Source organism: Leptosomus discolor, unplaced genomic scaffold (genome assembly GCF_034619465.1).
Source record: "Leptosomus discolor isolate bLepDis1 unplaced genomic scaffold, bLepDis1.hap2 HAP2_SCAFFOLD_171, whole genome shotgun sequence".
In the NCBI taxonomy this organism is placed as follows: domain Eukaryota; kingdom Metazoa; phylum Chordata; class Aves; order Leptosomiformes; family Leptosomidae; genus Leptosomus; species Leptosomus discolor.
In genome coordinates this window covers 1-13,060 of record NW_028237876.1, presented here as the reverse complement: position 1 = coordinate 13,060, position 13,060 = coordinate 1, and the positions used below count along the sequence as shown (strand labels likewise).

The 13,060-nt window shown below is 72.4% G+C and overlaps 4 protein-coding genes across 4 annotated transcripts; all 4 read left to right on the top strand.

Moving 5' to 3' along the window:
- The first annotated feature begins 2,215 nt into the window (after positions 1–2,215).
- On the top strand, positions 2,216–4,551 carry LOC147412535 (claudin-7-like). The gene is made up of 4 exons (XM_086481274.1): positions 2,216–2,438; positions 3,701–3,865; positions 4,076–4,160; positions 4,383–4,551. Exons 1-4 carry the CDS (start codon positions 2,216–2,218, stop codon positions 4,549–4,551), a joined length of 642 nt encoding a protein of 213 aa, XP_086337400.1.
- A 424-nt stretch (positions 4,552–4,975) lies between these two features.
- On the top strand, positions 4,976–6,232 carry LOC147412534 (elongator complex protein 5-like). The gene is made up of 4 exons (XM_086481273.1): positions 4,976–5,027; positions 5,347–5,407; positions 5,489–5,569; positions 6,004–6,232. The coding sequence occupies exons 1-4, from the start codon at positions 4,976–4,978 to the stop codon at positions 6,230–6,232; spliced, it is 423 nt and encodes a 140-aa protein (XP_086337399.1).
- Positions 6,233–6,474: 242 nt separating this feature from the next.
- On the top strand, positions 6,475–7,562 carry LOC147412533 (elongator complex protein 5-like). Its single transcript, XM_086481288.1, has 4 exons — positions 6,475–6,487; positions 6,783–6,964; positions 7,069–7,307; positions 7,419–7,562. The coding sequence occupies exons 1-4, from the start codon at positions 6,475–6,477 to the stop codon at positions 7,528–7,530; spliced, it is 546 nt and encodes a 181-aa protein (XP_086337414.1). The 3' UTR covers positions 7,531–7,562.
- Positions 7,563–8,363: 801 nt separating this feature from the next.
- On the top strand, positions 8,364–11,243 carry CTDNEP1 (CTD nuclear envelope phosphatase 1). Its single transcript, XM_086481281.1, has 8 exons — positions 8,364–8,475; positions 9,059–9,125; positions 9,406–9,524; positions 9,778–9,854; positions 9,952–10,063; positions 10,421–10,532; positions 10,610–10,694; positions 11,142–11,243. The coding sequence occupies exons 1-8, from the start codon at positions 8,374–8,376 to the stop codon at positions 11,200–11,202; spliced, it is 735 nt and encodes a 244-aa protein (XP_086337407.1). The 5' UTR covers positions 8,364–8,373; the 3' UTR covers positions 11,203–11,243.
- The last annotated feature ends 1,817 nt before the right edge of the window (positions 11,244–13,060 follow it).

Genomic DNA, 13,060 nt, shown 5'->3' with positions numbered 1-13,060 from the left:
TGGGGCAGCACGAACCTGGGGGGTTGGGGGGGTGCTGTGGGGCGCGGGGGGGGCCCCCGCCCATCCGTGGGGCAGGGCCGAGCCCGTCTGTGGGGCCTGGCCCCCCCCCACACCCCCCTCACGCTCACTCAGAGCCTGCCAGTTCCTGTTTCTGTACTGGTTTCTGGGAAAAGGGGGGGGGCAGCTGCTGGGGGGGCTGTGGGGTTTGGGGGGTGGGGGTAGGGTCCCAGGGGGTTTGGAGGGGGGTCCCTGGGGGGGTGGGTGGGTTGGGAATGGAGGGGTCCGGGAGGGGAATGGGGTGGTTTGGGGCTGCAGGGGGGGGGTGGGGGGGGGATGGGGGGGGTCCGGGGAGGAGGGGGGTGGGGGGGGGTCGAGGTGGGGGGGGGGGGGGTCTCACCTAAGCACGTGCCGGGGGCAGAGCTCCGCCCGCAGCACGCGGGGCGCCAGGGGGCGCAGGCGCACGGTGGGGGGGGGCTCCCGGGGCCACCGGTGGGTGCAGGCGCAGGCCCCCGCCCCTCCCCCCACGTTCCCCAGCGCTGGGGGAGAGGGGGGGAGAGGCGGGGGAGGGGGGTGTCAGTGGGGGGGGGGGTGGCCCCAGCCCCCGGCACCCCACAACCAGAGACAACACCCTTCCCCTCCCCCCAGCCTCAAAGTCCCGGGACCCCCTGGTCCTGGAGGGCTCCCCCTCCGGTTCCCCGCCCCCCCCCCCCCCCGGTGCCGGTGCCCCCCCCGGTGCCCCCCGGTACCTCCCCAGGGCAGCAGCAGCAGCAGCAGCCCCGGCCCCATGGCGCGGGGGGAACCGGAGATGGGGCGGGGGCGGCACCGGGAGCCCCGCCCCCACCGAGACGCCCCTCCCCCGGACCCGGGAGCCCCTGAACCGGCACCGCGACCCCCCCCCTCCTCGGGCCCCTCCCCCCGCCGCTGCCTTTCGCTTTCGCTTTCGCTCTACGGGACCCGGATTTTAGGGGAGAGGCAGAGCCCGCCCCCTCCCCCGCCCCACCCTGTGACGTCACACGCATGAGATAGCTCACCGGTGATGTCACGTGCGTGAGGTCACAGGGGCGGCTGCGGGCACCGAGGGCGCGTGAACCGGCCGGTGACATCACATGCGTGACATCACGGGGGGGCTTTGGGGTCCGGGGAGCCACAGGGATCCCCCAGGACCCACCCCACCCCACCCCCCCCCGGCCCTGGCCTGACCTTTGACCGTGACCCCACCTCCTGACCTGACCCTGACCCCTGAGTCAACCTTTGACCTGACCCTTGGCCCCGCCTACTGGCTCCGCCCAGCTGACCTCTGCCCTTTGACCCCAGGGATTCTTCTGAGTGCTCGACAAGGGGAGGGGCCCCGCACCCCCCCACCCCCTGCCACCGACGTCACAAGCGCCCCGCCCACTTCCCCACCCACTGCAATTAACGGGCGCGTTAATGAATTAACGGGGGGAGGGGGGAGGGGGTGACAATAAACGTGTGTCAGAGCAGCCCAACCCCGCCCTTGCCAACGTCCCTGCCCTGGTGACGTCACGGCCACACCCACCCCTGCCCCGCCCCGCCCCACGTCACCCGCCCCGCCCTCGGGCACCGGCCCCATATACAGGTGCTGGGTCCCGCCCGTCCCCACCGCTGCAGCACCTATAGGGGCTCTATACAGGGCTGTAGGGCGCTATAGGGGGCTATAGGGGCTCCATAGAGGGTCTACAGAGGGGCTATAGGGGGCTATAGGGATCTCTAGGGGGCTACAGAGGTGCTGTAGGGGGATGTAGGAGTATTGTAGGGTCTCTATAGGGGGCTATTTGGGGTCCATAGGGGGACACTGGGGCTCTATAGGAGCTCTAGGCATTCCGCAGGGGGCTATAGGGGCTCTATAGGGGGCCACAGGGGCGCTGCAGGGGCTCTGTAGGAGTCCCTGCTCCTCGCCGGGTCTCTCCGCTCGCTGCTCCTGTAGGGTGTCTATAGGGTCCCCGCCGCTCGTGAGGTCTCGCTGCCGCCTATAGGGTCCTGCCGGGGCCCCTGCAGCTTGTACGGGCCTGGTGGGGCGCCTATAGGCTCTGGGTGGGGCGCCTATAGGGTCCCGTCTATAGGGTCTCTCTCGGGTGCTCCCAGACTGTCTGTAGGCTCCGTGCAATATCTATAGGGGCTCTGTAGGGGGTCTCTGGGGCTCTATAGGGGGTCCGCAGGGCCCGGTCCGTAGCGCAGCCGAACCCGGGGGGCAGCGATGGTGCACGGGGGGCTGCAGGGGCTGGGGCTGGGGGTGGCACTGGCCGGGTGGGGGGCGCTGGCGGTGGCGACGGCGCTGCCGCAGTGGGAGACCAACTCGCTGGCCGGGGCCACCATCATCACGGCGGTGGCCACCTCGCAGGGGCTGTGGGCCGCCTGCGCCAGCCAGAGCACGGGGCAGCTCCAGTGCAAGGGCTTCGACTCCCTCCTCGCCCTGCCCGGTACGGGGGGTACGGGGGGTATGGGGGGCACAGGGGGCAGGGGGGGACAGGGGGATATGGGGGGCTGAAGGGTGGGGGAGGACGAGGGATATGGGGGGGCACGGGGGGCTGCAGGGACATGGGGGGACAGGGGGATGGGGGGGATACAGGGGGCTGCGGGCCATGGGGGGAGGGGGGAATATGGGGGGACATGGGGGGGCTGAAGGGGACAGAGGGATATGGGGGGACACGAGAGACACAGGGACATGGGGGACATGGGGACATTGGCAACTGGGGGACATGGGGGGGCTGCGGGGCTTGGGGGGATACAGGGGGATGTGGGGGGCACGTGGGACATGGAGGGACAGGGGGACGTGGGGGGCACAGGGGGATGGGGGACATGGGGATACAGGGGGACACGGGGGGCAGTGGGAGACAACGTATGGACATGAAGGGACACGAGAACATGAGGGGACACGGGGGGCAGGGGGGGGTCCCTGGGGGTGCTGGGGTTTGCTCCGCACCCCCAAACCTGGGGGACTCCCCCCCCGTAGGACCCGCCTTTGGTTTCGCTGAAACTCCCGGGGGGGGGGGGGGGGGGGGCGGGGGGGGCCCTGAGTCACAGCGGGAGCAGCCGTTGGGGCGTGGCGGGGTGTCCCCCCCCCCCGGGACAGGGACAAAGTCCCCCCCCACACCCCTCCCCCACCCCCTGGGGCGTGGGGGAACCTGGGCGTCCAGGTGAGCCCCTGGGCCCTATGCCCCCCCCCCTCCCCGCCATGGGGGGGGACACCCCCAGCTTCACCCCCCGGGGACCCCCCCCGGTGTCGCCCACAGTGTTGGTGGGGACCCAAATCCGGGGGATTTGAGGGGGGGGGGGGGCGGGTCCCCATCGGGCCCATCCCAAGGTCGAAGTCCAACATGGGGGATGGGCGGGGGGGGGCCATAAACCCGCAGCCCCGCCCCCCCCCCCGAATGCCTGAGTGCCCCCAAAATGGGGGTCCCTGGACACCTGGGTCCCCACCCCCACACCTGGGTCCCCCCAAAATGGGGGTCCCTGGACACCTGGGTCCCCCTTTCTGGGCTTAAGGGCAGCAGGACGGGGGTCCAGCACTTTGGGGGGCCTGACCCTCCATGACCCCGCTGACCCTCCGTGACCCCGCTGACCTCCCCTGTGACCCTGCTGACCCCCTCGTGCCCCCCCAGTGTACTCCATGACCCCGCTGACCCTCCGTGACCCCGCTGACCTCCCCTGTGACCCTGCTGACCCCCTCGTGCCCCCCCAGTGTACCTGCAGGTGACGCGGGCGCTGATGGTGCTCTCGGGGGTGCTGGGCCCCCTGGCCATGGGGCTGGCGGTGCTGGGCATGAAGTGCACCCGCTGCGGGGAGGACAACCCCCGGCGCAAGGCCGGCATGGCGGCTGCTGGCGGCGGCCTCTTCCTCCTCTCCGGTGAGCCTGACACCCCCCCCATTTTGGGATCTGGGCCCCCCCCATTGGGGACCCCACAGCCCCATACTGGGGTCTCTGTGTCCCAATTGGGGACCCCACAGCCCTGTTTCGGGGGGTTCGCCCCCGCTGTGGGGCCCTGCTGCCGTGTTTTGGCGGGGGGGGGGTTTCTCTGTGGGGCTGATGGGGCGTCGTGTGTGTGTGTGTCCCCAGGGCTGTTGGGGCTCATCGGCAGCTCCTGGTACGGCCACCACATCATCACCAACTTCTATGACGTCACCGTCCCCGTCAACGCGAAGTGAGGAGGGGTCTGGGGGGGTCTGTGGGGCTGGGAGGGTCTGGGGGGCGGGTTGGGGGGGCTGGGAGGAGGGTTTGGGGTGCAGGAAGGGCCATGGGGCAGGTCTGGGGGGGCTGTAGTGAAGGTTTGGGGGGTCTGTGGGAGTTATGGGTCAGGCGTGGGGGGGGTCGTGGGGAGGGTTTGGGGGTCCCTGACCCCCGTTTGTGTCTCCGCCCCCCCCAGGTACGAGCTGGGCCCCGCCATCTTCCTGGGCTGGGCGGGGGCGGCGCTGGCGCTGCTGGGGGGCGCCATGCTGGCCTGCTCCTGCCCCCGCGGCGAGGGGCGCGCCCGGGGGTACCCCCGCAGCCAGACCCCCGGGGCCCGCACCTCCGGCACCCGCGAGTACGTCTGAGGGGCCCCCCGCGCCCCCCGACCCGCTTCGGGGGTCCCCCCCGGGGGATGGGGCCCTCCCCCAACCCCCCCCCCCGGGGGGACCCCAACCCTTGTGAGGTGCCACCCACACACAGAAGGAGCCCCCCCCCCCCCGCTGGTGTTGGGGGGTCCCCAAGTTTCGGGGTACCCTCCAAGAGGGGGGAGGGGGCTGGGGGGGGTGTCTACGCGGGCATCTCGCGAGTGGTTTTGTACGAAATAAAGGTTTTTGTGTGTTTTGACTTTTTTTTTCTGGCCGAGTTTGTCTCTGGGCCCCGCCCCTCCCCGCAAAAGCCCCCCCCCCCTTGCGAAGTGCCCCCCCCCGGAAACGCGCCTCGCTTGCCCCATCCCAACATGGCGGCGCCCTTTGCCGTACGGTGGCGTCATCGGGAGGCGCCGGGACGGCGATGCTGGAGGCGCTGGTGGCGGGCGGCGCGGAGGGGCTGGTCCTCGTCCGGGGTGGGGGTCTGGGGGTGTGGGGGGCTCTAGGGGGGCCCTGTGGCTTGTTGTGGGGGCTGTGGGGCGGGTTTTGGGGGATCGGGGGCGCTTCGGGGCTTGTTTTAGGGGGTTGGGGGGCTCTGGGGGGTCTGGGGGGTGCATTTGGACTGGTTCGGGGGGGGGGGGGGGGCGTGGGTCTGATTTGGGGGGGGCTCCGGGAGAGTTGTGAGGATGGGTTTGGTGTCCTGGGGGGACTGGTTTTAGGGTGCTGTGGGGGCCGTGGGGTGCTGTGGGGCTGGGTGGGGGTCCCGGTGGGGCTCACCCGTGTGTCCCCCCCCAGACAGCGCCACCTGCGAGGGCCGCAGCCTCCTCCGGGCCTTCGTCACCGCCGCCGTGCAGAGGTGGGGGGCCGGGGGGGGGGCCGGGGAGGGGGCCCGGGGGGCTCAGCCCCACCCCCCCCCTCACACCCCCACCCCCCCCAGGGCCGAGCGTGTCCTCGTCGTCCTCTTCGACGTCCCCCGGGAGCGGTTCGAGGCCGGGCTGAGCCCTGCCGTGAAGCAGCGGTGGGTGCGACCCCCCCCCGGGCTCCTTATGGACACCCACAAGCCCCCCCAGAGCTCCCATGGACCCCCCATCCCCTTCATGGCCCCACAGCCCCCCCCAGACCCCCATAGCTCCCTACAGGCACCCATGGCCCCCCCGTAGCACCTCCACGGCCTGTCAGCCCCTCCCCCCATGGCTCCCCTGATGGTTCTGTGGACACCCATGACCCCCAAAGACACACCACCAGCCCCCCCCAGACACCACGACCCCCAAAGACACCCCCCCCAGCCCCCCCATGGACCCCTACAACCCCCCCAGAGCCCCGCATCGCCCCAGAGCCCCCCCCATGGGCACCTTATGGACATCCACGACCCCCAAAGACCCCCCCATGGACCCCACAGCCCCCCCCCCCCGGACCCCCATAGCCCCCCCTTGACCACCCCCCCGTCCCCAGGGTCCTGTACCGGGATGGCTTCACGGACCCCCTGGGCTGGAGCGGGGGGGACCCCGAGGTGCAGGTGGGCAATTTCGGGGGGCTGCTGGCAGGGGGGGGGCTCCCCCCAGGCGAGGGGCCCCTGACGCTGGTGCTGGACTCGCTCAGTTGGGGGCTGCTGCGCCTGCCCCCCCCCCGGCTCTGCCAGGCCCTGGGGGCTCTGCTGGGGGGGGGGGCCCGGCTCCGGTGAGCACTTTGGGGGGGCCCTTGGGTGGGGAGGGGGGGGAGAGCACAGACACCGGGGTTCCCCATGGGATGGGGGCGTGGGGCCATGCACCCCCCCAATTGGGGATTAGGATGCAGGGGGGGGCACCCCTAGATCGGGGGGTGGGGGGGTTCAGACATTGGGATCCCCAGGGGTTTGGGGTGGGGGTGGGACCCCCCAGGTGGGACCCCCCCAGTTGGGGCTTGGGGGTGCAGGGACGGGCCCCAATGGGGGTTTGGGGTATTTGGGGTGCAGGGGAGAGCCTCAGTTGGGGTTTGGGGTATTGGGGGGGCACCGGTTGGGGTTTGGGGGGCAGGGGGGGTTTAGACCCCAGTCCCCATGGGCTTGGGGTGGGGGGGTGTCCCCCAGTTTGGGCTTGGGGTGGTGGTGGGGGAGCCTGGACACTGGGGTCCCCATAGGATTGGGGTGCAGGAGTGGCTCCCAAGGGGGTGTGGGGTGCAGGGGGTCCCCTAGATCGGGGGGGGGGGGTGAGCCCCCCACGGACGTCTGTGTGTGTGTGTGTGTCTCCCCCCAGGCTGCCCCTCCCTCGTGCTGGCGCTGCTGCACGGGGACCTGCACCCCCCCGCGCTGCTGGGGGCGCTGGGGGCCCTGGCCAGCACCCAGCTCACCCTGGGGGGGCCCCCCCCCGGCCCGGGTGCCCCTCGACTCGCCAGGGTGTTCAGCCGCCCCCGGAAGGGCGGGGGGGTCAAGCAGAAGGTGGGTGTGTTTGGGAGGGGGGGGCACCCATGGGGTCACGGTGCCCAGAATTGTGGTGCCCCTCTGCCTCCCCCTCCCCCCAAACCTCCCCCCCGCCCCCCCAGGACGAGACTTTCACCCTCCTGCCCGACGGCTCCCTGCGCTCTCTGGGGGTGCCCCCCGCCCCCCAGGAGGAGGAGGAGGGGAGACCCCCCCCGGCAGCCAGGACGTCTGGGTCCCCCGGGGATTTGGGAGGGGGCCGGCCCCCCCCCTGTCACCCCCTCACCTTCCGCCTGCGGCTGTCGGCGGCTGAACGGGCGGCGCGGGCGGCCGTGCCCCCCCCGTACGAGCTCAGCCCCCCCAGGTGAGGCGGGGGGAGCCCCCAGGCGTTTTCACACACCCCCGCCCCCCCCCCCGAGTCCTGGCTCCGTCAGCACCAGTCTCCCCAGTAACACCCCCCTCCCCTCCCCCCCAGGAGATCATCCCTCCTCCAAGCACCCGGGGCCCTCGTCTGCGCCCTGGACTCCCCCCAGGACGAGGACGAGGACGAGGACCCCGAGGACCCCGATGACGACCTGGACGTGTGACGCCCCCGCTCCCCCCCCGGTTATTATAGGCCCTACATAAACTCCGGGGGTTACAGCGGGGCCTACAGAGGCGTCGGGACCCCAATAAAGCTGCTGCACCTCCCCCACCTCCGTGTAGTTCCTGGGGGGGGACAGACACACCCCAATTAGGGGAGGGGGGGGAGGCCCGGACGCCTGGGCCCCCCGGGGGGGGTCACCCCAGTTACACCCCAGTTACAGGGAGGGGGGAAGCAGGGACCCGGGGCTGGCGCTGGGACGGGGAGGCCACGCCCCTCGCGAAAAGCCACGCCCCCAGCACTATGGCGCGGCGGCGCGGCCACGCCCCCTCAGGTCTTTGCCTCCGCCACGCCCCTCACCCGCGGAGGCCACGCCTCTCCATTGCGTAACCACGCCTCCCACGCCCGCGCAGGCGCGCGAGCCACCGCCCCCTTGGCGCTGCGCCCGCGCCCCGGAAGTTCTCGGCCGGAAGTGACCCCGGCGGCGGCGAGAGCGGCGGGAGGGGCCGGGCGGGAGCGCGATGGCGGCGGCCGGGGGTGCCCGCCGGTAACGGCCCTGCTCGACTGACCCGCCGCGGCCCGGCACCGCCGGGGGCCCTTACCCGGCACCGCCTCCCCCGCGCCTCCGGGGCCGCCGCCGCCGCTCCCGTCTCCGGGCCTGCCGCTGCTCCCGGGACCGCCGCTGCCCCCGGAGCCGCCGCTTCCTCCCCCGGGCCGGCGGCCGCAGCGGGGCCGGGGGTCCCGGGGCCGGCCCGGGGCTGGGGCCGCCGCCGCCCCCGGTGCGGGGGGCGCGAAGCTGGCGGAGCTGGGCCGGGCGGCGGGGGGCGGCGGCGGGGCCGGTGCCGGGATGATGCGGACCCAGTGCCTGCTGGGGCTCCGCACCTTCGTGGCCTTCACCACCAAACTCTGGAGCTTCCTCCTCTACATGCTGCGCCGACAGTTCCGCACCGTGAGTACCGGGAACCGGAGGGGACCGGCGCCGTGCGTACCGGCGAGCAGGCGGGGGGCCCGGGCACCGGCTGTACCGGGGCTTTGGGGGCGCGGGCAGAGCCGCCTTTGGGAGGGTCCCTGGTGCACCTGCTTTCTCCGGGGCTCGGGGCTCCCCCGGCCGAGGGGCGGCGGGGCCAGTGGCGGGGGGGGGGGGGCGCTCCGTCCGTGCCTCAGTTTCCCCAGTGGGGCTGTCCCGTCCCCTTGGCTTCGGGAGTGTCCCCACCGCGGGAGGGCTCCTCCGTGTTCCCAAAGTGGGGGCACACCGGGCCCCCCGGGGTTGGGGGGGGCACGAGCGGCCGGGGGGTGATGAGGAGCAGCAGGTGAGAGGTTTAATTTAGCCTGGGGGGGGATACCAGCCCCCCCGGGGCTCGGTGCCAGCGGTGATGGCCGAGGGGCCCGTGCCAGGACACGGTGACGGGAGGGGGTGGGGGCTCTTCTGGGTACCGGGAGGGGGCCGGGGTGTCCCGTGGGGGTTAGGGGGGGATTTAGGGGGGGTCCTGCCTGTTCCCGGGGGCCGTGACCATCCCTGCCACCCGCCGCAGGTGATCCAGTACCAGACGGTGCGATACGACGTCCTGCCCCTCTCCCCCGTGTCCCGCAACCGCCTCAGTGAGTCCGGGGGGGGCCCCAAAACTGGGGGGGCCTAGGGGTGGGTGGGGAGGAGGCAGCTGGGAGCCCTCAAAGTGGGTGAATCCCCCCGTTGGGGCGGGGGGGGGCTGTGGGGTGGAGGAGGGAGTGCCCTGAAACTGGGGGAGCTCTGGGGAGGAGGAGGCAGGGAGACACGATCAGGGGGGGCGATGGGGACCCCCTTGAGTGTGTGTGTGGGGTTGGGGGTGACTCCTGACACCGCTTCACCCCTCCCTACGCCCCCCCCCCCCCCCCCCCCCAGACCAGGTGAAGAGGAAGATTCTCGTCTTGGACCTGGACGAGACCCTGATCCACTCCCACCACGACGGCGTCCTGCGGCCCACCGTGCGCCCCGGGACCCCCCCGGACTTCATTCTCAAGGTTTGGGGGTCCTGAGGGGCAGAGTTTGGGGGTGCTGGGGCAGAACCTGGGGGGTTCCCAAAGTATATTGGGGGTCCCACATGCTGGCAGGCAGCTGAGGCTGCTGCTGCCCGAGGCAGGGGATCCCTGCGTGAAGCGTTTGGGGGCGCCAGGGGCAGATTTTGGGGGTGGCGGGTGCTGGGGCACGGCCGAGGCTCCCGGCGCCTGTGGCAGGGGGGTGGGGGTCCCGCTGAGCCCCCCTGTTCCCCCGCAGGTCGTCATTGACAAACACCCCGTGCGGTTCTTCGTGCACAAGCGGCCCCACGTGGATTTCTTCCTGAGAGGTGGTGAGTGCCGCCCGCCCCCAGCCGGGGGGGGGACACCCCCGAGACCCCCCCCACCCCCGCTGCCCCCGGCAGACCCCGCCCCTGCCCCGCCCGCAGGTGAGCCAGTGGTACGAGCTGGTGGTGTTCACGGCCAGCATGGAGATCTACGGCTGCGCCGTGGCCGACAAGCTGGACAACAACCGCAGCATCCTCAACCGGCGCTACTACCGGCAGGTGGGCGGGGCCTGGGGCCGAGGGGGCGGGGCTTCATGGAGGTGGGAGAGGGCTTGGTGGGGGGAGGCGTGGCTTGGCTGCAGGGGGCGTGGCTTGAGTGGAAGGGGGGGGACTAAGGGGAGGGGGCGTGGCCCACTGAGGAGGTTGCTGGCCCCCTGGGGGGTGGGGCCAAGGGTGGAGCCAGCCATGGTGGGGAGGGGTTAACAGGGCGGGGGGGGTTACCTGGGGGTGGAGTCACTGTGGGGGTGGAGCCAGTGGTGCCCCTCCTTGATCGTGGCTGCTGTGTGGGCGGAGTCTCTGGCGCCGGGTGGGCGTGGTCGAGCGAAGGGGCATGGCCTGACCGAGCCCCGCCCCCAGCACTGCACGCTGGAGCTGGGCAGCTACATCAAGGACCTGTCGGTGGTGCACAGCGACCTCTCCAGCATCGTCATCCTCGACAACTCCCCCGGCGCCTACCGCAGCCACCCAGGTACGGCCCCCCCCGGGACTGCCCCAGAGCCCCCCCGGCACCCCCCGGCCCCTCACCCCCTTTTTGCTCCCCCCCAGATAACGCCATCCCCATCAAGTCCTGGTTCAGCGATCCCAGCGACACAGCCCTGCTCAACCTGCTGCCCATGCTGGATGCCTTGAGGTGAGGGCTCAGGGGGGTCCCAGGGGGCAGAGCAGGGTCTGGGGGAGCAGGGCAGAGTGTGGGGGGGCCATGCAGTGTCAGAAAGTGCAGTTATTTAGGAGAAACTGAGTTGTAAAGTGAGGTCACTGAAGTAGAACTGATTCTGGTTTGGCTCAGACTGGGACAGAGAATACAGTGGGGTCTGGAGAGGGAAAACTGGGGTCTGGGGTGTCCTGCAGGGGGCAGAGAGGGGTCTGGAGAGTGGCCAAGGGGTTAGAGCAGGGTCGGGGGGTCCCAGTGGGGTCCTGCTGGGCACAGTAGGGCTGTGGGGGTGGTTGGGGCTGGGGGGGGCAGGGTGGGGCAGTCTGCTACAGAGCCCTGAGCACCCTGACGCTGGGGTCCTCGCTGGTTGGGGGGCAGGTAGCAAGCTATTTTGGGGGAGGGTCTCATCCTGCTCTGCCCCCACAGGTTCACAGCTGATGTCCGCTCGGTCCTGAGCCGGAACCTGCACCAGCACCGGCTGTGGTGACGGCAGCCCCGCCCCCGCCCTGTCACCGTCACCCCCGCTGCAGGGACGGGGAACTCCCCCCGCGACACCCCCCCCCTCCCCCCATTTCACGAAGGACTGCGCCAGCGCTGGGGGGAACCCCCACCCCCCCCACCGAGGACACGGACTTTGGGGGACCGGGGGGGGGGGTGGGAGGGGGGGTCGCAGCGTGGAGCCACGTGCCCTAGGTCGGCGCTGGGGGGCGGGTGCGGGGGCCGCCTCCCACCCCCCGGACAGACGGACACGGACAGACGGGCGCTGCCGGCGCCGCCATCTTGTTTTTAAAAGACCTCGGTCCCACCCCGCCGCCTCCGCCCTCTCTGTGTTTCGGGGTCCGTCCCCCCCCCCTCCGCACGGTGTGGGGGGGTGTCTCTGCGTGCGTGTTGTGTCCCCAAACCTGCTGCGGGGCGGGGGGGCTCCTCCGGACCTCTGGGTCCCCCCTGCGCCTCCCCCAGGGTACCCCATTAACCCCCCCGCGTCCCCCCGCCGCGGTGGTTCCGTCCGCCCCTCCATCCCCCCCGCGGTGGTTCCGTCCTCCGGCCAGCGCTGGCACCGCCCCCTTCGCCGCGGCCACGCCCCTCTCGGCTCCGCCGCCGGCGGTCACGTGGGGCCAGTGTTTACCTCGCGACCCCGCCCGCCACGTGACTCACCACCTTCTTTCCCCCCCACACCCCCCCCCCCCCAGCGCGGTGACGTCAGTCACATGACGGCCGCAGCACCGCCGCGGATACCTCCGCGCCGCCACCGCCCGGTCCCTTCCGCTTCCCCGCCTCCCCCTATTACCGGGGCCTGGCTCGGCCCTTCCTCCCTCCCGCCACCCGCCGCATTGCGCAGCCGCCGTTTGCGGGGGGGGGGGGAGGGTGTGGGCGCGTACGCCGTTTCCGTACCGACGCCGGGTCCAGCGCGGCGGGCCCCTGCGACGAGCGCGCATGCGCCACGCTATCTGCGCTGGCTCTGCTCAGACGCACGCACGCGCCACGCCATCTGCGCGGGGGCTTTAGGTCGAGCGCGCAGGCGCGGCCGCCCCCCCCCCCCCCGCCTTTTCCCGGGGCGGCGGCCGCTACGCCGATTGCGTGGCTCGCGCTGCGCTGTTGGCGTGGCGGTTGGGGGGGGAGGGGGGCGGAGTCGCACCGGGAAGCGGGGGGAGGGGCCGTATCCGTGCGCCGCGCACGCACCGTCCGGTCCCGGCCCGGTCCCGGTCCCGACCCGGCCATGAAGTTCCTGTACAAGGAGGAGCACCCGTTCGAGAAGCGCCGCTGCGAGGGCGAGAAGATCCGCAAGAAGTACCCGGACCGCGTCCCGGTGAGGGCCCGGCACCCCCCGGGGCACCCCCCGGGGCACCCCCCGGAACCCTCCCCCGGCGCCGGCCGCGGGCACCTGGATCCGCTTGGGGACCCCCGGGGCACCCTCGACACCGCCACCCCCCTCTCCGGGACCGCCTGGGAAATCCCCGGGGACCCCCGGGGCACTCAAAGACCATCACAGGAACCCTCCGGGATCCCCCGCTCCGAGGAACCCTCCGAGATCCCCTGCTCCGAGGCGTCCGCCCCCCCTCCCCCCTCCCGTGACAACACCCCCGCCCTTTTCCCCGGGGACCCTCGGCGTCCGCGCCCCCCCCCCCTCGCCTGTCAGGTGACACCCCCTCCCCCCCGCGACACAACCGCCCCCCCACCCCTCAGGCGTCCGGGAACCCCCTTGGGCTCCTCCCACTCACCCCAAAGGCTGACTGACCCGGGGGGGGGGGGGTGTCCCTGCGGGTCTGCCCCCTCCGCCTCCATATTGCAGGGGGGGGTGTCCCCGCCCCCATCACTCCCCCCCTCGCCCCCCCCAGGTCATCGTA